This window comes from Pristiophorus japonicus, chromosome 11, assembly GCF_044704955.1.
Source record: "Pristiophorus japonicus isolate sPriJap1 chromosome 11, sPriJap1.hap1, whole genome shotgun sequence".
NCBI classification, from domain to species: domain Eukaryota; kingdom Metazoa; phylum Chordata; class Chondrichthyes; family Pristiophoridae; genus Pristiophorus; species Pristiophorus japonicus.
Genome location: NC_091987.1, coordinates 134,011,299 through 134,037,776, shown reverse-complemented (window position 1 = coordinate 134,037,776; position 26,478 = coordinate 134,011,299). Strand labels below are relative to the sequence as shown.

At 43.4% G+C, this 26,478-nt stretch overlaps 1 protein-coding gene across 4 annotated transcripts in view; it reads right to left on the bottom strand.

Moving 5' to 3' along the window:
- The window catches only part of LOC139276309 (TSC22 domain family protein 1-like), a 307,775-nt gene that overhangs the window by 42,776 nt on the left and 238,521 nt on the right, over positions 1 to 26,478 (bottom strand). For 2 of the 4 annotated variants that reach the window (XM_070894104.1, XM_070894109.1), the window contains exons 2-3: positions 9,865 to 9,916; positions 3,492 to 5,209 (exon numbers count right to left, since the gene is read on the bottom strand). The exons of 1 other annotated variant lie outside the window; for it this stretch is intronic. In XM_070894104.1, coding sequence (XP_070750205.1) covers positions 4,961 to 5,209; positions 9,865 to 9,916 — 301 coding nt within the window. In that variant the 3' untranslated portion in view covers positions 3,492 to 4,960. Of the gene's footprint in view, positions 1 to 3,491; positions 5,210 to 9,864; positions 9,917 to 10,539; positions 10,866 to 26,478 lie in introns of those variants that run through there. One more of the 4 variants, XM_070894108.1, reaches the window with a different exon arrangement.

Below are 26,478 nucleotides of genomic sequence, written 5' to 3'. Positions count from 1 at the left end.
TCTCAGGTGGCTGTACAGTCCAATGCGGGAATTACAGTCTCTGTCACAGGTGGGGCAAACAGTGGTTGAGGGAAGGGGTGGGTGGGGAGCCTGGTTTGCCACAAGCTCCTTCCGCTGTCTGCGCTTGATTTCTGCATGCTCTTGGCAACGAGATTAGAGGTGCTCAGTGCCCTCCGGATGCTCTTTCTCCATTTTGGGCGATCTTAAGCCAGGGATTCCCAGGTGTCAGTGGGGAGGTTGCACTTTATCAAGGAGGCTTTGAGGGTGTCCTTGAAACGTTTCCTTTGCCCACCTGGGGCTTGCTTCACACCTGTAGCCCAATTGCTCAGGGTGAACCTGTACAAAATGGTCTGTACCTGACTGGTTAATAACCCTCAACTTACAATAATTGGAAATAATGGCGAGTGCAAAGCAGCTTCCAGTATCACTTGACAAACTTTCCTGCCTTCTCAATCTTGAATACTCCACACCCCCACTTGCTCGTCGTAATATAAAACCCCAACAGTAATTGGACATTCAGAAAAATCTCGGTACATCAACCAATCACATCAGTTGTTTATTATAATTTAAATCACCTAATTTTAAACAATTGAGCCCATATTGTAAATCTTCACGATAGAGTGGAGAGAGCTGCTGTCACCTAACAAAGTCAGAAGGAACTCACATTGTGGTTTTCTTCTTCTTTTTCTCCAACTTTGACCTTTCCATACCTGTTGTGCATGTCCAAGCAGCCACTTCCTGTATCAGGGCAGAAGTGCTTCCTATGGAAAGAGTAACTTGAAATCTCATCATTCCCAGGCTTGGTGATTTGGGTTATTGCCTTTAAACTTTTTTTCTTTTTAGTTAAATTTCCCCTTCAGTAATTTATCTTCCTCTTCAGCCACCTGATCAGATGTCTCTATAGCCAGGAAGGCAACACGGTCTTACTTTGAATCTGCCCTGTTGTCAGGTACCAGGGCCTACTCAGGCTCGACTCTTCCCCCTTAGAGGGACACTGGCCTTCACTTTGGTGGTGTGTGGAAAATGATTTGGTGGTGCTATTACCCAAATTAATGATGAACACAGATGTGAGTGCATTTTATCAGTTGCAAGAGAAAGTTTCTGCTTAAACCATCAAGAGACAGTTAAAACTATGGCTGATTTTACCAGCATAGATTTAGGAAAGTGCATACGTGGCCCTAAATGAGCGCAAAAAGATTTTCAAAAATGCAACTCAAAGTTTAAACACAACTTGTATACAAAGTGCACACAAATTTAGTTATCAAAAAATGCTCCTCTAAAAAGTAACGATACAATTTTTTGCGGGTATAATGAATAAAATCAGCTCCAACAGTGGCTTTAGTAACAGATAATCTCCACCAAATGTTGATCAAAAAAATTTACATCTTTTAGATTCAGCAGCATTTGCACTTTCTAATGATGTTCATACTGAACGCCCAGGTTTGTGTTTTATTATATGTACAGGTTAGCAAGTTGTTAAGCCTAAACTTTGGTGACTGCTGCTTTTTTGAGATGATTAGCAGTCAACTAGCTTTCTGTTCAAAATCATTTTAGAACTTTTTTTCTCCTAATCTTAAATGTCACCAGTAACATGTTAGGCTGCACAAACACCTTGTTTCATGAAAGAGAAAGCTGGGTTAGTAGAGGAGAAACTAAGCATCAACAGCAACAAAGAACAAGTTTTAGCCTCCAAAAACATGATCAGATTCTGTTGTGAATGACAGAGACTTCTAACATTGCAGCGTGATTCTTTACAGCTCCACATTGCTATGTTATCAACAGCAATTGCACTGCACGTGCATATATCAGAGATAAAATGTTTTTGATGATATGCATTAAGTCAAATCTTGCCCAACCTATATCTTGAGAACACAGGAGAGGGGCCACAAAGCTGACAAATTAAAAGATGGAGCAATCACGACTCGTTTACTGGTTTAAAACCTTCAAACTCAGCGCAACTCCTTAAGTCCATCTCATCTGTCAATGGCCAGTCTATGAAAAGCCAAGACTGCAGAAGGTAGAGCACAAAACTACAATCTTCCTAGCTCCATGGAAAAGTAGTAGCCTTGTGAGGCCATCAAAAGTGTTGCTGCTCTTTAAATGAAATTAAACTTCTTATTGATGACAGGATTACAATCTGAGCAATTTTACTGGCACTCAGGAATTCAGCTCCTTTTAGTTTGCCTTCATTAAAGTAACTATCCCAGCCCGTGCAACTTTGGCCTAAAATAAGCTTTTGCTTCTTTCCCCCCCAAAAACTTAATTTGCCAGCTTTTCACTTGATATATTTAATGGTACTGATCCTCCTTTTGGTACCTTTTAGAGCACTGGCTTTCTTACTCAGTGTCTGTAGGGTGACTGGCTGTCACACTTGTTACCTGGAGGCAATGTTCCCGCGAAGCTCCGAGGTGGTCTGGAGGTCCTGCGCAGGCTGCTCACCAGCTTTTACATGGAAAAGAAACACGTGCATGCGTGGAAATTTGAATGAGGCACGCAGCCAGTTAAAGGGACCGCGCATGAAAAAAGAGGGAACATTGGCCCAGATTTTGCGGTCGATAGGACGACGTACTCTCAGAGGACAGTGTCATAAAACCTTTGAAATGAACAGCAAGTTCGGGATTACCGCTTGCACTTGCGCTAAATCTCGAACTTCTGATCTGTCAAGTTCCAACTTGACAGGTGATCCGTATTGACATGGAAATCGTAATTGCTAGCGCAGAGTTGGGCTAATTGCTCACCAACTGCCCAGCATTTATGTACAAAAATTTTACGACTGGTTCAAACAGCACAGCAGCCCGTTTGCACAGCGTAAAGGGGATACCAGTCAATAAAATAAATCTTCGTTTTGGTGAAAATCCTCTCCTTTAATGGTTATTAGCAGACTTTGATACTTAACAGGATTTAGAACAAAAATCAGTTCAGCAGCGAATAACACTGCATTATATGAATTGTTTTATGGTGAGGGCTCTGCAGCAATCTTACTTTCTCCCTTTTGTCCAAACTGGAACCAGCTGGCCATGAACCAGCCAAGAGGATAGAGAGACTTGCTCTCTGGCCTTTCTCCAAAGGCACTCCATTTGAGTCACTGGAAGGTGCACAATCTGAATAGAGCACCAGATGACCCCAGGTACGCTTCCACACACGGTGCACCCCTGGGATCCGTGGGCTACTACGCTGTGCTCAACTCTGCAGTGTCTGACAGCAATTTTTCATTTGGGGCCTTGCAACAGGTAAGTGCGCATTCGGTTTAGATGCCGGTGGCATAACTCTTAATTATGCAGCCGACTGCAAAATCCGGGCCATTACCAGTAGAGTACTCGCCATCATACTTGGTATCTGTAGATTACTGGCCATCACAATTGTTTAGATTCAGATGCATGAATAGTGAGAAATGCTAAAAATCTGTTCCTGCTAATAATATTGCTTTCAAACAATCTGAACCCACATTATATGCTGCAGTTTCCAATAAAAAAGACAATTCAAACAGCCAATTATTTACCAACAGAGTTTATTGAAAGTTTAGAAGTTGTGCAGCAGTCGAGTATAACAATGTGTTACAACTGTTTCAGAACATGCACCAGAACATAAGCAACACTATGACTGTTAAATGTGAAATCCATAGCAGAAATCAGAGCTGCTAACAGACGTTTTCAGGTCTGGAGTGCTTAATTGTCAAAACACACTCTTGTGGGTGTTACAAATACTGTACTACTCATAAGTACAATTTTATTGTAGGCATTCAACAGCCAGCTAAAAGCAACAAATATACCCAGGCTGGATGAATCCACTGGTCCTGGATCCAACAGCAATCTAACCAGACCATTACAGTATCAATTTTGACAGACCAATGAGCTACTGAACCAACAGATAAGGTCTATGAAGCATCAACGAGAATCAATTCCACTGGAACCCAAAAGATTCTCATCTCCTCGTACTTCCTCTGAATGAGAGACCACTTCTGTCAGTGCATCTATTATGTAGCATCTGCCGCTGCTTAGCTTTGATAGATACAAGAAATGGGACCAGTGGACCACTTACCTTCTATTATTACCAGTCACGTACCATTAACTTACAAAAAAAAATTCTTCCAGCCCTGCTATGTCTTAGGACAGCATAATTGTTCACGGATGCCATTTCTGTTCAATAGCATAAAAAATGTCCAAATGCAATTGGATCGTGAAACAGCAAGATTTCAATCTGTACAACCTAATAGTTACAGCTCTATATTACACAATACTTACACTACGTACACAATATACATTAGATGAGCAACCTTTTAGATTGCACTAAATCTTGAGTCACATCTAAATTGAAAAATCTACACCTCTCCACCTCCTGGAAAAGCAGTGTAAACATAGCAAACTTATCAATTTAAGGTCCAAGGTGACAGTTTATAGTTCAAGTTAAATACTGCTTAGCTTTGCCTTCATACTCCCGTTTTGTCTTCGTAACTCATTTATAAATCAAAGTGGCCTATAGCAGTGTAAAGGAGGGCACGGCCCTCTCAGACTCTCCAGTCAGTATCTGATTGCCTCTGATCCACTTCTTCCTTAACCTAGTCAGGAAGCGGTTATATTAGTGCACACACACATACACACGCATGCACACACAGACACAGGCGTGCTGAATGAAATAAAACTGTGCACGCGTTTCCACAGCATGAGCAATGATCGGTAACCAGCACTCAGATCTGCATGGCTGCTTTTCTTCTTTCGTGCATACAACCACTCTCTTTGAGAGAACAAGGTTTCATTCCACACCCTCAAAGCAAACTCCTTTAGCCAAAGACGACTGTCTTAACACCGAAGAGAGCTTCTTTCTGAAATTATACAACTCTAGTTCCCATAACCAATTTGGAATTGTTGGTGTGCGATGAAATATTACATGATGATTGATATGACAGATTTATTTCTCTTCTCTGCAAAGCCCGATGGCCCCAATGGATTGTGCAGCCAGGACTTTAAGCTGATGATCCCCCATTAGGTGGTGTGGGTTGAGTAGTTTGTCCTGATTGAGACACTGGCGGGGAACAGCCAGTTGTCTGGAGCTGTGCCTGAAACTGTGCTAACTGCTCAGGGCTAGCCAGAGTCTTCAGCAGGTTGTTTTCCTGTTCCAACTGTGAGTTTCTCTCTACCAGTTCTTTGATCTGTTCCTTAAGGACCTCCACCTCCTCCCTCACTGCATACATCAAGTGACTCTTCACCAGATCCTGCAAAACAATGAACCACGTTAAAGATAATCACATCTAACGATAACTGAACCACATTTTTTTAAAAACTTATCTTTCTATTGATTTATTTAAACAAAACCACAGTTTATTAAAGTATTCTGCTGGCCCTTTCCTCCCTCATTCAGTACTTTTCTTTGCCCAGATTTTATTAAATTAATATAATCCCACTGTATATTAAACCACCTCTGTCGGACATGACAAAGCTTATTATATTATGTTTTTTTCATGAGGCTATTCCAGCTATTCGGGACACGCCATGAAAGACAGCACCAAAGTGAATGTTCTCTTGCTCTGCGCCCCTGCACTTTGCATAATTCAGCAGCAGAAAACATCGTACCAACTGAATAGTTGCTGTTACACAGAATGAAGCAAATAAAGGAGAGACAGGTGGGCTTAGAAGGCTGCACAACCATGCAAACCAAATTCCTGGTGTGAGCCTGTTCCACATTTGTGTTATTTAAAAGTGGGTGCCGTCTGATTGCAAGATTGACCTCGGATATGCAAAATAATCAAGACACTGAAATGAGCGGCTTCTGCACAGGAAAATATTGCCAGTACATTCTACATCCCCCATCTAACCATTGTTGTTGAGGAAGTCAAAGTTCCCATTCATTAATTTAATGGTTTTCGGTCAATCTCTGATATGATGCAACCTGCCGAAATGAAACCTTGAATATGGAAAGATTTCAAAGCTTTGTTTTAAAGTTTAAAATTAGGAAACCACTTGTATTCTTTGGCAACCTGTACTTAATGCAAAGTACTTTAAATAAATCCCTGTAAAGTACCTTACACACTGCACTAGCCCTGAACTGACATCGTTCCCTAGTTTCTCTATCTCCCCATGTGCCCTCTCCGAGCTCATCTTACCCATGAGACCCAGCTCCTGCTCCCTCAACCGTGTTCCCACTAAACTGCTGACCATCTAACTCTCCTACCTGGTACCCATGTTAGCTGATGTTAACGGGTCCCTCTCCTTTAAGTCTGCCGTCATCGATGTTCTTTTATTTTTTGGGGGCCACGTGGCTCTTTCAAACTTCCACGCATGCACTTTTTTTTGAATTGTGAAGCCGGCTCACCAGCTACGTGGGACCTCGAGACAGCTGCACGGCTTAAAGGGAACATCATCCCTCTCCTCAAAAAACAACTCTTGACCACCCCTCTGCCCTTGCAAACGACAATCCCATCTCCAACCTCCTTTTCCTCTCCAAAGTCTTGAACGTGTTGTCGCTTCCCAAATCTGTGCGCATCTTTCCAGCAACTCCATGTCTGAACACCTCCAATCAGATTTCCGCATTTGCCACACCACTGAAACGGTGCTAAGTCACAAATGACGTCCTAAGGTGACTGTGACCATGTTAACCTATCCCTCCTCATCCTTCTCAACCAGTCTGCGGCATTTGACATGTTTGACCACACCATCCTCCTCCAATGCCTTTTTTCCGTTGTTCAGCTGGGTGGTACTGCAATGTCTTCCCTTCCCACTCTGGCACTGTTACCTCTGGGGTCTCCAAAGGATTTTTCCTTCGCCCCCTCCTATTTCTCATCTACATGCTGCCCCTCGATGACACCGGAAAACAAGTCAGGTTCCATATCTATGCTGACGACACCCAGTTCTGCCTAACCGCCACTGCCTCTGATTTGTCACGCTGCTTGTCTGACATCCATTATTGGATGTGCAGAAATGTCCTCCATTTAAATACAGGGAAGACCAAAGCCAACGTCTTTGGTTCCCACCACAAACACTGTTCCTTAGCAACCGACTCCATCCCACTCCCTGACCACCGTCTAAGGCTGAACTAGACTGTTTGCAACCTTGTTGGCTGAACTACCAACCCCATATCCTCGCATTACCAAAACTCCCTACTTCCACTTCTAACATTTCCAGTCTCTACCCCTGCCTCAGCTCTCATCCATGCTTTTGATATATTTAGATTCAGCCATTCCAATGCTCTCCTGGTCGGTTTCCCACCTTGCACCCTTTGTAAACTTGAGCTCATCCAAAACTCCCGTATTCTAACTCGCACCAAGTCCTGCTCACCCAACACCCCTGTGCTTGCTAACCTACATTGGCTCCTGGTCTGGCAACGCCACGATTTAAAATTTTCATTCTTCCTTTCAAATCCTTCCATGACCCAATCCCTCCCCATCTCTGTAACCTCCCCCAGCTCTACAACCCTCCCACAGCTCAGAGATCTCTGTTCTCCTCCCATTCTGGCCTCGGGCTAGATTTTCATCCCTCTACCAGCTGCGTCTTCAGCCAAGCTCCGGAATTCCCTTCATAACCCTCTCCGCCTCTCTTTGACTAAGCTTTTGCTCATGTGTCCTAATATCTCAGTATATGGCTTGGTGTGAAATTTTGTTTGATAACGCTCCTGTGAAGCGCCGTGGGACATTTTACTACGTTAAAGGTGCTATATAAATGCAAGTTATTGTTGTTTATATATACTTGGTCATTTAAATTACTGGTCAACCAGCTTTAAATGGTAAATAAATAGATAAATAAAGCGCTACAATTAATGCGTGAGCATTACTATAACTTTAAACATACTAAAAGGCTGAGACCCATGGCTCACAGCCATTGCCTTTCAATTCATGTATGACTGTCAAATACATGGAATCTTTGGAATGTTAGATGAGGTTAAACATCAGAACTGAGAGAGCTAATTTTATTAAGAGCTCCTTCACGTGATTGAACCTGTTTCATACTAACCACTGTCTGACTCCCGCTGCAGAGAGAACTTGACTGATTCTCTTTCCTCACCATAACCACGGTTTCTATTACTTGCATTTAAACCGGCTGGCAGTCTCCACCCAGGGACCGCCTCCCATTTCACTGAGCGCTTTGCCATATTTTCACTTCCTGCACCTTCCGCTCCTAACAACTGCTGACGTCACCAAAACCACAGGCTGTGCCACGTCACCGGCAGCCAGCCAATCGGCGCCAGAGTTATTTATAGCCCAGGGTTTAAGGTTCTGAGATCGCCTGGCAACAGCCGGAAGATTCGTGCGAGTTGCTCGTGAGAGCAGCACAGAGCAGCCGGAGCGGAGCGGAGCGCATCCGAGTAAACACCCAGCCAGCCACCGACCGCCGCTACAGCTCTCCCCACAGTGCGGAGACACAGGCCAGGGTCCCCACAGCATCTCTCCAGACACCGGGGTCCCGAGATCTTCCCACGTCACCTCCCCAAACACCGGGGTCCCCACAACACCTCCCCAGACACCGGGGTCCCCACATCATCCCCCCAGACACCGGGGTCCCCACATCATCCCCAGACACTGGAATCCCAGCCCAGACACTGGGGTCTCGACAACATCTCCCCAGATACCAGGGTCCCGACTGCAGCTCCCCAGACACCGGGGTCCCCACAACATCCCCCCAGACACCGGGGTCCCCACATCATCCCCAGACACTGGAATCCCAGCCCAGACACTGGGGTCTCGACAACATCTCCCCAGATACCAGGGTCCCGACTGCAGCTCCCCAGACACCGGGGTCCCCACAACATCTCCCCAGACACCGGGGTCCCGACAACAGCTCCCCAGACACCGGGGTCCCGACAACAGCTCCCCAGACACCGGGGTCCCGACAACAGCTCCCCAGACACCGGGGTCCCGACATCTCCTCAGTGAGACAGAGGGGGCCAAAATGCACAGTGAGCCTTCAAGGGGGGCTGGGATCCAAGCAACAAATCTTAATGGGACAGGCTGTGGTCAATTTGTACACACCAAGTCTTAAATGGCAAAGGCTCGTATTCAACCCCACCCAACAGATTATATACAGCAAATCTCCCTGGGGCAAGCTAGAATTCAAACCCCAATATATATGCTCATCACTTACTTAAAGGCAAGGATTCAGCCCCCCTAACATAGAGTAAATCTTATCATGGAAGGCTCAGCTCCCTCCCCTTGCAGCATGCATATACCCCCCCAGGGACATGGAAAAAGCTTACTGTACAACACAATATGCCTGAACAATAATAGTCAGGTCAAGAAATACCTGCTGGTTTATAATCCCATACCATACGCATTAACTACATTAATGTTGTGAATAAAACGGTTTACTTATAGGACTAGCATTGCAAAAAGGGTTTACTGAGAGAGATGAGTGCAAGGTATTGCATAAACAAGGAAAACAATATTCAATCTGTTAAGTGTCCCAATGGCATGGCCATGGCATCAAATTAGATTTTTAAATTACTTAAAATGTTGCTTTATTTTGTAACTGGATAAGGATTTACAGCAGTGGGTTAGTGTCTAGGTCAGAATGTACAAGTCTGATGCACACAGAAGTAAAAAGGTGCCCCAGGTTCACCTTGAGCATCCATGCAATGATTCCCCCCAAAATGAACAATGAGTAAATGCTCCTCTACACAGAGGACGAGCAGTGGCACACTGTACAGTGGATGCCCAACCTGCATTGTTACACCTGTGATTTCTGAATTATTTCTCTTCCTAGCCCTGCCTCCTTGGCATAGTCCCACTTAAAAACATTGCCTCCTCTCTCTTTGCTCTTCCCCTTCCCCCAAAGGGCTTTTGAAATCTTCTTAATTGGTTTCCCCTCCCTGACATTACTGTACGATCAATACCCCTTTTCTTCATCACCGTTCTCTACACAAATATTTGACTCGACTTACCATGGCTTGCTCGATTTTGTTGTCTATGGCTACCACACTGGCACCAGAAGAACTGTAAGGAAACAAACAAAAACAAGATTAAAGCAACATTCCCAATTGAAGCATGAAAAAAACAGGCGAATGGAAGACAAATCAAGCAGTCGCTCCTGCCAAGATCTAATGTAGAGTTGTAACCTGATAATAGCCTTGTTTTTGTGTTATCTGATGCATTTTATTTACCCCCGGGTGCAGCAAACAGCGAGCGATATTTTGCTGCAATATCTATATTTTAACCAATGTTTGGATTTTGATCAATGTGTACGATTGAGCCTTAAACAAAAACGCCGTATCTTCACTTTTTGCTGACTCTGGGGTAGATGCCCCCGCTGTAATGCGGCAAAATAACAAGCCTGTTAGACGACGCCAGCCATTTTTCCCCTGCATTGATCTCCGCCAGTATTTCCATAGGCATACATCGAGCAGGAGCTCCCAGGTCCGTGCAGACGTTAAATACTCGCTTTCAAATATATATGATCCCCCACAAAGAGCCTTAGACTTCGAAGAAGCTGTCACCGCCTTTAGCCCCACAGATTGTTGCAATGCAAGTGGCATTTGCTATACTGTACATGTACCTCAAAATCCAGCAACATAGCCGATCTTTACACCGGAAAAAAAAATGCAACAACCGACATTTACCTACTGTCTAATTTTACGGATGCGTTTTCTGTTCCAAGCAAAGATGAAAGGAATGAAATCGAGAAATTTCTCAGCTGGTAAACCCCAAGCTCCATCGCCAGTGACTTATAATATTCAGCATTCATGCTATTCCAAAGGAAATATACTCGAGAAACGGAGCTTTGCTGCCTTTAACTGCCCGGTCGTCGCAAAGGGAGCGATATGGTGATGGGTAGAGATTTGGAATTTGTTCTAAACTGTTTGTAAATCTGGAGAGCTACCTCCACGGCTCCACAAAGAAGCCCTCTGACGGTAACAAACAGCTCCTTGCCGCTGCTGCTCCACAAAAATCCTCCAGCACGCTCATCGACATAATATATGCAAAGAACACCACCAACCGCACCGCAATTGGCTCACCTGATCCTTATTAGCATAATATATACCAACACAGTCCACAGCCGCAAAGGCTCAGCGGGTCTCATTTTCATAATTTCCACACATAAATTACACCTTTCGGAACGCCCACAAAGTGCACTGTCCAAACACAGGTAGGGCACAGGTTGTATTTAGGTTAAACACTCCGCCTTCTTGTCAGAACTCACTTCCATATGCGTATTATATGACGTGAGTATTTACATAATACATTTCAAACAGAAACCCAGCAGATAATCTCTTAAAAAAAAACAACCTTTGCAAGGGAATAACATTTGTCCACTATGTTTAAAACATCCTATTAACCAGAATTGTATTTATTCTAACAGATAGGCTTAACTTATTTCTCAGACTCATACACAGAACTGGTTTTCATATCTCAGTCCTTTGAGAACATTTTAATTTGCTCACTCAATATTTTATTTTTGGTTGATTTTACAGATCTAGGTTGAGAGAAACGGCTGGCTGGCTATGTGAATTTCTGGTAACAGTAAAACTGTGCGTAAATAAAATAAACTGCTTCAAAATTTGATGCATTTTGTGGAGCTAGGTTTGCACCACAAGGAACATTGGCACGGTACGCAAGAATAGGCAATTCAACCTATTGCCTACTTTGCCATTTGGTCAGCCATGCAGCTCTTTTTAACCTCAATTCCATAGTTAGTTCCAATTTTAAGATTAATCCCCTTGTTCTTGATTTCCATACCTGAGTAAAGGGTCGTTTCCTGCCTACCTTGTCAAATTCCCTTTATTGTAAACAAAACTAGATCACTCCTAAATCACCTCATCTCTAGGGCATATAACACACAAGTTTACCCAGTCTCTCTGCATAGCCAAGTTTTTTCATCCCCACCATCCAGCAGGTGAACCACAGTGGACTTTTCCAAGACCAATATATCCTCCCAAAAAGCATCCCCGAGACTTCCACAGTAAGTCTGATGACGCTCTGTATAATAATCTGTATTTGTATAACAACTTGCATTTCTATAGTGCCTTTAACATATTAAAAGGTCCCAAGGCACTTCATTGAAGAGTTATCAAATAAAATTTGTCATCAAGCCACACAAGAAATTACATCAGATAACCAAAAGCTTGGTCAAAGAGGTAAGGAGAATCTTAAAAGGAGGAAAGAGAGATAGCGAGGCAGAGAGAGAGTTGCAAAGCTTAGGGCCCAAGCAGCTGAAGGTACGGCCACTGATGGTTGAACATCAGGGATGTTCAAGAGGACAGAATTTGAGGAGCGCAAATGTCTCGTGGAGGTGTGAGGCTAAAAGTGATTACAGAGATAGGGAGGGGCGAGGCCATGGAGGGATTTGTAAACAAGGATGAGAATTTTGAAATCGAGGCGTTGCTTAACCAGGAGCCAATGTAGGTCAGCGAGCACAGGGGTGATGGGTGGTCAGGATTTGGAGCAAGTTAGGACACGGGCTGCCGAATTTTAGATGACCTCAAGTTTATGTAGTGTAGAATGTGGGAGGCCAGCCAGGAGTGAGTTGAAGTAGTCAAGTCTAGAGATAACAAAGGCATGGATGAGAGTTTCAGCAGCAAATGAGCTGAGGCAAGGGCGGAGGAGGCCAATATTACGGAGATAGAAATAGGCTGTTTTAGTTTTGCCGCAGATATGTGGCCGGTAACTCATTTCAGGGTCAGATATAACACCTAGGTTGTGAACAGTCTGGTTCAGCCTCAGACAGATGCGAGGGAGAGGGATGGAGTCAGTGGCTGGGGAACGCAGTTTGTGGTGGGGACCAAAGACAATGGCTTCAATCTTCCCAATATTTAATTGGAGAAAATTTCTCCCCATCCAGTACTGGATGTCGGACAAGCAGTCTGACAACTTAGAGACCAGAGGCCGGGGTGGGTGGGGGGGGATGAGAGAAGTGGTGGAGAGGTAGAGCTGGGTGTCATTCAGCGTACATGTGGAAACTGACTCTGTTTTCAGATGAAATCGCCAAGGGGCAGCATATAGATGAGAAATAGGAGAGGACACCAGAGGTAACGATACGGGAGTGGGAAGAGAAGCCATTGCAGGAGATTTTCTGGCTACGGTTAGATAGATAAGAATGGAACTAGATAGCTGAATGCACGGCTGCCAATAGTAGTGCGATGAAAATCGGGGATGCGCATGAGGCAATTGGACAGAAATATGCTGCTTTAACATATAATGCCCGAGGCACTTAGCGAGGGAAGTTGGATGCTGACTGTAGTAGCAGGGCAACAAGGTGACCAAAGGCATGGCTCAAGAGACAGGTCCATACAGTCCTTAATTTAGAATAACTGCATTAGGATTTCATTGCCAATAGTTCAATTAAAATGATGGAAATTGGACCTACAGGAGTTCAATTCACACAACAAAAATTCTGGATTTGGATCATGTTAGAAAATAACTTGAACCCTGACGTAAGAATATCGAGTTTTACTGTGGAAACATGATTCCTCACAGATAACCTCTACTTTTTGCCAATCAGAAAAAATAAACTGAAGGAGAGAAAGCTGGCAATTATGAGTCTACGACTACACACGCTTGGCTCAAATATGACCCGTGTACCTATCTTTACATAGAGGTGTAACATTAATCACTGCCAATCTCAATCACCAGCCCTTATAGTACAGATATACTGCCACCTACAGTTCAACTCTGGCAATAACACACATCAAATGTTACATAACTGGCACTACCAGAATGGACCATTAAATCTGCAAACACTGGTGAAGTCTATAAGCAGCACCGTCCCAATTCCATACAACCCATGTCTCTCCATGGATAGTTACAATAAGACTCAGTGATGCAATCTGGTTTCATAATTTCATATCTGAAGGGATGGAATGGTCCTTCCACTCCCAGCAGGGAGAACAGCAGCAATCATTCTCTTTGTGCATTCATATAAACAACAGCTTGCATTTATATAGCGCCTTTAACGTTCCAAGGCGCTTAACAAGAGCATTATCAATAAAAATATTTTTAACCACCAAGCCACAGAAGGAGATATCAGGACAGATGACCAAAAGCATGGTCAAAGAGGTAGGTTTTAAGGAGCATCTTAAAGGAGGAGCGAGAGGGGAAGAGGTTTAGGGAGGGAATTCCAGAGCTTGGAGTCAAGGGCATTGAAAGCCCTGCCGCCAATAGTGATGTGATTAAAACTGGGGGTGCGCAGGAGGCCAGAATTTATTTAAATATCTGCAAGAACAATTAATTAATTAAAACAATGAGAAACTAAAGCAGATGGCAACTAAAAGAGGGTGAAGGAAGGGGTGGGAATTTGGTCACGTCTGCCGTCGGCTTATACTGGTATCAATTTTTAAAATTCATTTTTGGAATCTGCGTGACATTTATTGTCCATGCCTATTTGCTGTCGAGAAGGTGGTAGTGAACTTTCTTCTTGAACCGCTGCAGTTCGTGTGGTGACGGTGCTCCCAACAGTGCGGTTAGGAAAGGAGTTCCACGATTTTGACTCAGCGACGATGATTATTCTTTGTAGTGGTTTTATACAACTGAGTGGCTTGCTACTCGGGGCAGCGCAGAGTTGACCATGTCAGGAGTCACGTATAAGGGTAAGAATGACAGGTTTCCTTCCCATTATTGAACTAGTGCGTTTTTATGACAATCTGACAGCTTCATGGTCACTTTTACTGATACAATTTAAACCAAAACAACAATTTCAACCAGAACCACTCAGATGAATCAATCAACTGGAATATACTACATTTGGAATTGCCATTTTGTGCCTTTCATAACCTCAACTACAAAATAAACATTGCATTTGTTTCCTATATAAAAATCTGCACATTCATATTTCTACCAGTCTATAAGAACAGCTATATCATTCAGCCCCAGGAAGAGGCTGGAAATTAAAATTACGTTACTGCAAACAAAGGCTGGGTAATGCTTCTCAAAATTCACAATCAAGTTTTCCATCAAATGCTGTTTCTACTGCTAAATTTTGGATTAAAATGCATCAAATGTGTGTGATTTAAATAAAAATACTAAAAATCTGAAACAAAAGCAGAAAATGCACAGCCCATTAGTCAGTATCTGAGAGAAAAAGATGCACTAACAGTTCAGGAGAGTTCCCTCATCGGTGCAGTTACAGTTTTCTGAATTTATTCAAGCTAGAAGAGGCTGGCATCATTCAACTTTTTATAAACATTTGCAGACAGACATTCAAAATGGCGCCTGACTGTATTCAAAGGACTTGCCCATGAGGCTGCTTAACCCTTAAACCACAATGAAACAAGGATGCAATGTTTTGGACAGAAGATATGTGAGCAGGAGCCAAATAATTGCATTTTCTGAGATATTTTAATCTTGCCTTGGAAAGCATTTAAAAAAATCTTACAGAACACGACAATGGGCTCACCCACTCTGCGTACAACATTGGCAGTTTTAAGAGAGATTAGATAGATGTTACATTAAACCATTTTTGAAATGCATATACAATACAATATAATGCAACCCACCCGTTGACCTTCTCATATGACAGTACTCTTTCATAATGCGGTGATTTGATGATCCAGTGCTCCCACTGGGGAGCAGCATTTGCAGGGAATTTCTCTCAGGCAACCACGAAGCACTGGATCACAGAATCACCCCATATATGTCCAAACAGGACACACCCGCCCAGCCTGGACTGTGTTTTTTTTTAAAAAAAGACGATAGATATTGTTGTCTTTGCCATGCACCATCTATGATTGAGCTGCTTCTAAACCTCCATCAACGCTGTCCTGAAATCACTACGAGTTTGGGGTGACGGTGATATCTGCTATGGCAAAGTGATTGCTCTCTACTCAGTTCCTCTCCAGATGACACAGTGTTTGGGAGAGAGTAGACACTAACTATTCCCATCAATTCCTAGCACTTTCAGCATGAGTGCGCATGGCTCATTTGTTTGCAACGACTTCACAGGTATCAGTACTGTTCCCAAAGGCTGGAGAAGGTCAATGTTGACAGCCTGGCAGTCAATGGGCATCAGCGAGGACAGGGGTGACGAGCGAGTGGGATTTGGTGTGGAATAGGATAAAGGCAGCAGAGTTTTGGATGAGCTGAAGTTTATGGTGCGTGGCGGATGTGAACCGGGCCAGAGCATTTGGAGTAAATCCAGTCTGGCTGTGACAGAAGCATGAATGAGGGTTTCAGCAGCAGATGGGCTGAGGTAGGGGCAGAAATGGGTGACGTTAGAGATGAATTAGGCAGTCTTTATGATGAAGTGGATATGGGAGTTGAAGCTGAACGGAACATTGAGGTTGCAAACAGTTTTGTCTGGCCTAAGACAGTGACTGTCGAGGGAGACGGAGTCAGTGGTCAAGTTTAAGACAATGGCTTTCGTCTTCCCCCTGTTTAGGATTTTAGTTGTTTTGTCTTCATCAGAACTGAAAACTAAAAGTTAAGGAAGTGTCTTAGTAAGGTTCAAAAAAGTTAGGAGCAAGGAGAGGGCGAGGAAAAGGAAAATATACTTCAATCACAGAGAGGGAGTTGAATGACTTACAAGCTACTGAATAGAAAAGTTACATGATAGAAAAGATGACCTCAAGTTATGCAATGCAACGACAAGTTTAAAAAAACCCAAAGATTGTGCAGTCAAAAAGGGAGGTGACAGTCAAATGAAATTGGAGAAAATAGAAAAGAAAACTGTTAACGCAGTTGGCCCAAGATGGAAACAGAAAATGCTGATAAAACAGTCTCGAAAAGAGGGGCTAAAAGGCCAATGCCAGCACTGTGATCTGATAAAACATCAACCTGCTTTCCCCTCCGAGAGATTGACAGATGCACCTCACATTGCCAGCATCCTCCTGTTGCGGTAACAAAACTGGCAGGTATAGCTTAGGTCAGAAGTTACTAAAGTCAGTATTCAGACAAGGGGGCTGCAGTATACCTAGGAAAAAGATGACCTACTCTTACTGAAGCTTGCCTCAAGTCTGGTTGTAACAGTGTAGGTCGTCAAAGGTGGAGAGGTCAAAGTAGAAATACTGAGAGGACTCCACAGCTGCTAGCCACAAAGAGAGTAACAGTATTGAAGTGGCAATACATGGGAATTGCAGTTTCACATGCAATGTGTATTTGGGACCTTGGGTAATGGCGTTAGAGAAGATAAATTGACAGGAAGTTGCCAGGGAAAGGATTGCTGGGGTGATGGAAGTGAACAGGGAAAATAAAAGTTTTTGACAGTGGGAAAATGCTGTAACTGTCAAACAATCTGGTGATTCCACGGGGTGGTGAGATGGAAGGCGGGGGTTGGGGATAGGTATTGATGTTAGTTGGGGGGTGAGAACAGAGGCCCAGGACATGGGATGAGTATAGTAAAGGATTATTTCTACCAGTAACATGGGGAAACCTTGGCTGAAGAAAAAGGAGGCCTTTCAGAACTTCTGGCAGGGAAATTGGAGTTATCAATGCAAATAAGATGGAGATACTGAGAAAGGAAGTGAGGTGGAAAAAGTATAATTCAGGCAGCTGTGGGAATCTTTAGGCTCAATAATAATTAGTGGAAATTGAGAGAGAAAAATCCAGAAAGGAAAGGGAAAAGTCAGAGATGGACCCCATAAAGGTGAAGGATGGGTGAAAACTGGAAGCGTAGTTAATGAAATGCTCAAGATCAGAATGACAGCAAGCAGCAGCACAGACAGTCATCAACATAACAGAGGAAGAGATCAGGGAGGAGCCAGAGCAAGATTGGAACAACTGGAGCAATGTTGGTCGACATATTCTGCAAAAAGACAGACAAAGCTGGGGCCCATCCAGGATTCCATTGTGACACCGTTAATCTGGAGGAAGTGAGTCGAGTTAAAATAGAAGTTATTTGCGGTGAGACAAGTTAAGCCAGGTGAAGGATGGTGACTGATTGGGAAACTGCTCAAGGATAAAGCTGAGGTCCTGGAAACTGTTGTGGTGAGGGATGGGATTGTATGCCCATGCCGAAAAGGAGACAATGGAGGCTGGATAATCAAATAGTTAAAGGTGTCCCAGACATAGGTGGGTAGAGACTGGGCAAGGGGAAAAACAGGATCAAGATAACAGGAAATAATTTCAGTGCGAGTGAAGGCGGCAGAAATAATTGGTCTTCCGTGACAGTCCAGTTGGTGTACCTTAGGAGGAAGTAGAAATGGGCAGAGCAGGGCTTGGGAACAATAAAGTTTGAGGCTGGGGAAAAGGGGAGGTGGAATCTCCAGAACAGATGAGCTTGGTAACAGCCTGGGGAAATGCTGACTTGACATTTAGAAGTGGGGTCATAGTCCAGAGGTAGACAGTTGTGGTCACAGCCTCAGCCAGGAAGTGGTGATAAGAGCTGGATTTATCAGAATGGAGAGCTACAAGTGCTTTGGAAGATAGATTGGAGTGGGTGAGGGGAATGGAGAAACTGAGACAGCCAATATCATAGCAGAAGTTTTCAATGAAAAGATCAAGTGTATGCAAGAGGCCAGAGAGAGGGGTCCACAGCTTCATTCTCACCCCCCTCTTTTTTGCAACCTTACTAAAATGCTTGTTTCGGTTCAGTTCTGATCAACTGAAACCTATCTTATCTCTTTACAGATGCTGACTGAACTGCTGTGTATTTCCAGCCTTTTCTGTTCTCACTTAAAGGTTGTCAGTCATGGACAAGTTAAAGATTTGCACATGTTATTGAGCTGTTGGATTTTATTATAGCAGTTTTAGAAAATCTATATTCGTTCCTGGGATGTGGGCGTCGCTGGCAAGGTCAGCATTTATTTACCTTATTGCCCTTGAGAAAGTGGTGGTGAGCTGCCACCTTGAACCACTGCAATCCTTGTGGTGAAGGTACTCCCACAGTGCTGTTAGGGGGGCAGTTCCAGGATTTTGACCCAGCAATAATGAAGGAAAGGCAATATATTTTCAAGTCAGGATGGTCTGCAACTTGGAGGAGAACTTGCAGGTGATGGTGTTCCCATGCCCATGCTGCCCTCGTCCTTCCTGGTGGTAGAGGTTGCGGGATTGGGAGGTGCTGTCGAAGGAGCCTTGGCGAATTGCTGCTGTGCATCTTGTAGATGGTACACACTCAGCCACGGTGCGCCAGTGGTGGAGGAAGTGAATGTTTAATGTGGTGGATGGGGTGCCAATCAAGTGTGCTGCTTTGTCCTGGATAGTGTTGAGTTTCTTCAGTGTTGTTGGAGCTGCACTCATCCAGGCAAGTGAAGTGTATTCCATCATACTCTTGACTTGTTGTGCCTAGTAGATGGTGGAAAAGCTTTGGGGAGTCAGGAGGTGAAACACTCACCACAGAATACCCAGCCTCTAACCTATTCTTCTGGCCACAGTATTTATGTGGCTGGTCCAGTCAAGTTTCTGTTCAATGATGACCTCCCCAGGCTGTTGATGGTGGGGGATTTGGTGATGGTAATGCCTTTGAATGTCAAGGGTTTATGGTTAGACTCTCGCTTGTTGGAGATGGTCATTGCCTGGCACTTGTGTGGCGCTAATGTTACTTGCCACTCATCAGCCCAAGCCTAAATGTCGTCCAGGTCTGGGCATGGACTGCTTCATTATCTGAAGTTGTGAATGGAACTGAACACTGTGCAATCATCAGCGAACATCCCCACTTCTGACCTTATGGAAGGAAGGTCATTGATGAAGCAGCTGAAGATGGTTGGGCCTAGGACACTGCCCTGAGGAACTCCTGCAGCGATGTCCTGGGGCTGAGATGATTGATCTCCAACAATCATAACTATCTTCCTTTGTGCTAGGTAGGACTTTTCCCCGATTCCCATTGACCAGTTTTACTAGGGCTCCTTGATGCCACATTCGGTCAAATGCTACCTTGATGTCAAGGACAGTTACTCTCGCCTCACCTTTGGAATTCAGCTCTTTTGTCCATATTTGGACTAATGCTCTAATGAGTTCTGGAGCCAAGTGGCCCAGATGAGGTGATAACAGCTCCTTGTCTGTTGAAGTTAAATTCTTAAAAAAATATAGAAGGATAAGAAAGGAAGGGATCTATATTCACACACATACAGAAAAATCTGAAGGTATCTGTAACCAGACAGCTCACAATTATTTGCTTCGTTAACATAGAAGTTGATTTTATACTGACGCAAATTTAGTTTGGATTCCAGGAGACCAGTGCCCATGAGATAACTCCCAGAGTTTGCACTATTAAATTCAGCACTCTTCCCAGCACCAGAATTGTAGACGCATAGAAGTCTGCAGGGGTTCTTTGATGTGCCTGCTTCATTGGTGCTCAGTTCACCCGGTTTACATTTCTGGGCAGATCTGGCATCAAAACTAGTTGCTGCAATGTTGGATTTTCATCCCAATGTCAGGGAAGATCTACACAATCCAGCAATGTCAAAAGCTATTTTACGTACTCAGCCCAGAATTAAAATGGTGGATGCCATCAGAGGCAGCAAGTGAAACTACCTCCTGCACCAGCTACTTCACAATACAGAGTTATTTACAGAATGCTAAATTTAATTCACAGCCACAATTTCAACAGCAGCATTGTAAGGCAAATGAGGGATCTCTATCATGCTGCTCTTGTAGCTCCCCTCACTGCCTGCAATGGAGGTGCCTATATAGCCCATCAGTCTGCCTGGCCCCAGGCAGCCAACTGCTTAATCTTTTCTTAAAAGCCAATCATGTACTTTTCCACCTGCTGCACTGGGGAAGGTCCACAATCAAATTAAAGTTACAATTAGGACTTTCAAACATGGACAGGAAAGAATGCTGGGACACTGAGCACCTCGAGTCTTGTCGCCGAGAGCATGCAGAAAACAAGCGCAGGCAGCAGAAGGAGCATGCGGCAAACCCACCCTTTCCTTCAACGACTGTCTGTCCCACCTGTGACAGAGACTGTAATTCCCGTATTGGGCTGTTCAATCACCTAAGAACTCACTTTGAGAGTGGAAGTCTTCCTCGATTTCGAGGAACTGCCTATGATGATGATGATATTCTGATAATGCGGCATTTACGTTCCTGAGCTGCTGCTGGGATCAAGGTAAACAGGGGCAAGGTATTTCACAGAAAAAGAGAGAAAAATGAAGCATGAATCGCCCTTGTCCACTCTCATACCTCCTCTTGGATGGTCAGAGTTGGATTGTAAAGACCTGGGAGTAGGTCACAACAATAGGTTTCTCAGAAAGTTGCACAGCTTGATGGAGGATTTTGTTGTTGTTGAAAAAACACAAAATAAACATCTATATAAAAAGTACGGCCAGTTTCCAAACCGCATAAGCCAGTATTTATCCATCAAGCTGCTGAGGCAGGCAGTGGCTGAGTTTGAAAAGACAAGTGACAGCCATCACCAGAGCAGCAGCAGAATCTGTCATTTGTTTTGCTGGTTGGGGGGAATGAAAAGCTGGACAGAGAGTCTAGTTTTTAACTGCTGTGCTTTACAAGGGCTGTGTTCATGGTGATTGTCGAGCATTTCCGTACGTCCTTTTTAAAACTGCTGAATCACTGCCCAGTTTCAGATTTACCAAAAAGGTAGCCACTCCAATTGATGGCCAAGGAGGGACCTTCAAACATTCAGTCCAAATTAAATAGGTTTCGTAACCTTTCACCTTCAGGATACGTGCTTGGATTTAGTTTGAAGTGAAAGTCCCCTCTCCGCTGGGCGCAAGAATCCTGCTCAAAATAATATATGCAGAATCCAGTTCCTAGTTGGAACAACTCCACAGGGGGGAAAAAACTGATCACAATTTGGCACTAAATTAGTAATCTTACTCAGAGAGGTTACGAGAAGGGCTGGTGTGGGAAATGGTAAAACAAATCATAGTGGTTGCTATGGTTTAGATTTTCTAAAAGTTCTGTTTTACTGTCCAACAGTTTCAAAGAGCTTCCTGGAAGAGAACCATGTCCCTCACAAACAGAAGCTTTACACTTTACGTTGTCTGATCTTGCAGTTAGTGTGTGATCTCTCCACTGCATTAAAAATTAACCCAACTACAAACTCCTTACTGCAATATACAACTTGCATTTATATAGCAGAGTTAAAGAAAAGAAAGACTTGCATTTATAGAGATTTTCACGACCACTAGATGTCTCAAAGTGCTTTATAGCCAATGAAGTACTTTTGGAATGTAGTCACTGTTGTAATGTAGTTAGAGAGAGAGATTAGAAGGGGTGACCGAGAGCTTGGTTGAAAAGCTCGGCTTTAAGGCGGCTTCTGAAGCGGAAAGAGGAATAAAGACAGAGGGATTTAGGGAGATAATTTCAGACAGTAGAGCTGAGGTAGTTGAAGATTGGGTTACCAATGGTGGGTGGGATACACAGGTCAGTCAGATCGAAGGGTATGGGAATGGATGCAAGATTGGAGTAGGTTACAGAGGCATAGTGTGGAACAGCAGTGAGGAATTTGGAAAAGGAGGATGAAGATTTTGAATTCAATGTCCCTGTCCCTCAATACATCAACCTACTATCCCTCAATGTATTGAGGAATAGTAGGTTGATGGAGAGAGGAGTAAGGGCCAAACAGGAAATATGCCAGTGGCTGTCTTGTGGATAAATTTAAATTTATGGGGGTGGAGGATAGAAGTTCAGTGCAGAAATACGTAGTGTGTGAATACTGTTCAGTCAATGACAAATAGCAAATGCACGACCAAAGTCACGCAAACTAAAATTAACATTAGTTATATTGGCCAAAAGCCAATGCACAATTGCAAATATTCTTCATCACAGGTGTTAGGGTTACCCTCTTGTTCTGCTGACATAGAGCTTGGGAAACAGGTTTTGCTGGTTAAAAATAGTGCAAGCCCTCCTCCAGAAACATCCTCCAGCTCGAGGCCTTCCCTTTGCTGCCACACTAGTTTACATTGCAGAGCTCACTGACTGCTCAGAATGGAGAACGAATAGTGGACCTGCAGTTTATCATCCAGATTTAAATTCAACCTCTCTACCAAGCGGATTTTCACATGAATCTTAATGCCATTGTTCACAACCAGCACACTAGATGCACTGAAAGCTAATTTATGAGGCTGTTTATCAGACAAAGCTCACACAATGTCATTACAGACATCTAACGCAACGGGACACATTCAAAATACAATGACATGAAAAAACATAATTAAATGAATCTATTACAATACAAAAAGATATCCAAAGCAGTAAAAGATAACTGAAGAGAGATGTCACACATTGCTGACATTCGTCACCTTAAAGACCATACAGGTTCACCAAAATATAAACTGGAAGGGGAAGGGGACAAAATTATGCTTTTTTTAATGAAACTAAATTCCAAGGCATGGGGTGGGCACACCTAATTTTGTTGAAGTAAAATTCTTAAGCTCTGGAGCAGAATGATTTAAAAAATATGTATTTTTATGCACACTGGATTGAACAATTGTGAGCAACAGCGCTCGGATTTCTGCATCTTGCTGCAGACGACAGACTTGGAATATTACCCCTTAGGTACATAGCTCTAGTTTATACAAAAATATCTAGTGCATTCAAAAAGTGATTAGCAGTATTCCTTTACTTTTACTCATAATTTCCTTTCTCTAATACAAGAATATTTGGTAATACGAGATTCACCTCATCGATGACTGAATAATCCTCCCTGCTAAAAGTGTACTGGATAATTTATATGCAGGGGCTCCCAATCTGAATTCCTTCAACCCCTTTGTTCTCAGCAAATAATACTGAATAGTTGCCACTTGATATCTGGCTATCTCATCTGACTTCTCACCTAGCCAGGTGAGACAGCTCGGTATTCAGTGGCAGCTTTTTGTTTAGTAGAAATGTGGTGATTCAGTGACGGATTGAAGCCAACAAAATTTAAAAGTTGTCACTCAGTTGGACATAAAAGCTAAACATAGGCTTTTTGTTGTGCTGTAAAATACCTGCAAGAGCCTCTCTTCCCCATATGTTTAAATATTTCAAATGCTGACGGGGCAGAGCGCGTTGTTTAATATATTATAATGAATCAGTTTTTAACTCCACCTTTGGGTACAAGTATGATTGCAATTCCAACTTGCCATTGGGAATAAATTTTGTTGGGGGGTGGGGGGGGGGGTTGGAGGAAAATACTGGGACACATCATGAGCAGTCACACTGATCTATTGTTCAAAAAAACATTTAAAGTGCAAAATTAGGTCCCAGGAGGAGAGTACGATCAACGTTTTCGGCTACAGTTCTCTTTATAGGGTATCATGCAATGCAATCGGAAAACAGGTATGCAGTACTAAAACCATTCTCTCTTCTCACATTCCTTAAAAAAAAAACACCACAGGCAATTAAAAAAAAAGCATCTAATGTGCAAACAAAAATAATTCATGGGTTTACCTTCCCTGGCCTCCCCCAAAGGGTTTGAACAACTCACGGTGCAGCCATTAAAAAACATACACATGCATACTCTTTATACACAGAATCTTTAAACAGATTTCTGAACACCACACTGACAGGTTCTTAACTTGCAGAAGTTCCAGGCAGCGTCAGTACTTCACACTCTTTATTTCACTCACCTCAACCAACATCATAAAAACAGATTAACTGGTCTTTTATTTCACACCCATATTTTAGGTGATCCTCGATCCCAAGGGACTGCTTATGATGATAATGTTAGCCCTTACTGTGGGCAAAATGGCTGCTGTATTCAGCGGTCTCTGGCCCAAAACTCTGGAATTCTCTCCCTAAAACCTCTCTTCTTCTCTCTCCTCCTTCAAGACGCTTCGTAAAACCTATTTCGTTGACCATCTGTCCCAATGTCTCCTTCTTTGGCTCTGCTAATTTTTGTCCGATTACACTCCTGTGAAGTATCTTGGGACGTTTTACTGCATTAAAAGGGCTATATAAATGCAAGGTCCTGAAGCATACAGCACAGGAAGGTTCCTGATGTGTGTGTGAGGTGTGAGTGTAGGTTCCATCACTGTCCACATTCCTGGTGCAACGTGCATGTAGGTGAATGTCAGACAAAAACAAGATGAGGGTTGGCTGTGATGTCCACAGGGATCAGTGCTGGGACCTCAACTAGTTAAAATCTATATTAACGACTTGGAAGGAGGGACAGAGTGCAACGTAGCCAAGTTTGCTGACGATACAAAGATGGGAGGAAAAGCAATGTGTGAGGAGGTCACAAAAAAATCTGCAAAAGGACAGAGACAGGCTAAGTGAGTGGGCAAAAATTTGGCAGATGGAGTATAATGTTGGAAAGTGTGAGGTCATGCACTTTGGCAGAAAAAAAAATCAAAGAGCAGGTTATTATTTAAATGGCGAAAGATTGCAAAGCTGCAGTACAGTGGGACCTGGGGGTATTTGTGCAAGAAACACAAATGGTTAGTATGCAGGTACAGCAAGTGATCAGGAAGGCCAATGGTATCTTGGCCTTTATCGCAAAGGGGATGGAGTATAAAAGCAGGGAAGTCTTCCTACAGTTGTACAGGGTATTTATTGGTGAGGCCACACCTGGAATACTGTGTGCAGTTTTGGTTTCCATATTTATGAATGGATATACTTGCTTTGGAGGCAATTCAGAGAAGGTTCACTAGATTGATTCCGGAGATGAGGGTGTTGTCTTATGAGGAAAGGTTGAGTAGGTTGGGCCTCTACTCATTGGAATTCAGAAGACTGAGAGGTGATCTTATCGGAACGTATAAGATTATGAGGGGGCTTGACAAGGTGGATGCAAGAGAGGATGTTTCCACTGATGGAGGAGACTAGAACTAGAGGGCAAATTCTTAGAATAAGGGGCCGTACATTTAAAAGTGTGATGAGGGGAAATTTCTTCTCTGAGGGTTGTGGATCTGTGGAACTCACTGCCTCAGAGCTGAGGGGGCTGGGACATTAAATAAATATAAGACAGAAATAGACAGCTTCTTAAACGATAAGGGAATAAGGGGTTGTGGGGAGCGGGCAGGGAGGTGGACCTGAGTCCATGATCGGATCAGCCTAAATCATATTGAATGGCGGAGCAGACTCGAGGGGCCGTATGGCCTACTCCTGCTCCTATTTCTTATGTTCTTATGTTACACATTGGGTGAGGTATTGTACCAGAAGGCCTTTAGGATCTGTGTAACTGATTCCAAGGACAAGGAGAGAATTGCAGCTCGGGGATTAGTTGAGGTGAAGGAGGAGGCACCAAATTTAAATTTGTTGATTGCCTTGTGGCGAAAGGTCATGCGAGCAATGCCAAAATACCAGCAGAAACTGAGCAAGGTTACTTCCACCAGTTTCCTCCTCCAACCACATTTTTTTTTCTCAGTCGCTATGAGCCCAAGTGTACAAGTGGGTTTTTGTTTTCAGGAAACAGCCCTGCAAATGACAATATGCAATTTAATTCATGTGTTTCTCTGCCTTCGGAACTACTCCATTACACTAACTTTTAAGTACATATAAACTGTGTGTGGAAAACTCCTTATAAACTACACTTTCACTTCCTCTTTCTGTGCAAGCCTGAACTGTAAAGTGGCTTTTACTCCCCAACAATTAGTCCATTCTTCATTACCTTAAAAAGGGCTTCATGCCACCAAAATGACATAAGCTTTGCAATAGTAAATGGGTTGAACTCTTCAATTCTGACTCAGTTGTGCAACTACACACCTTAACTGGAGGTAAGGAAAGCCCCTGCCCAGCCCTCCTCTGATGCT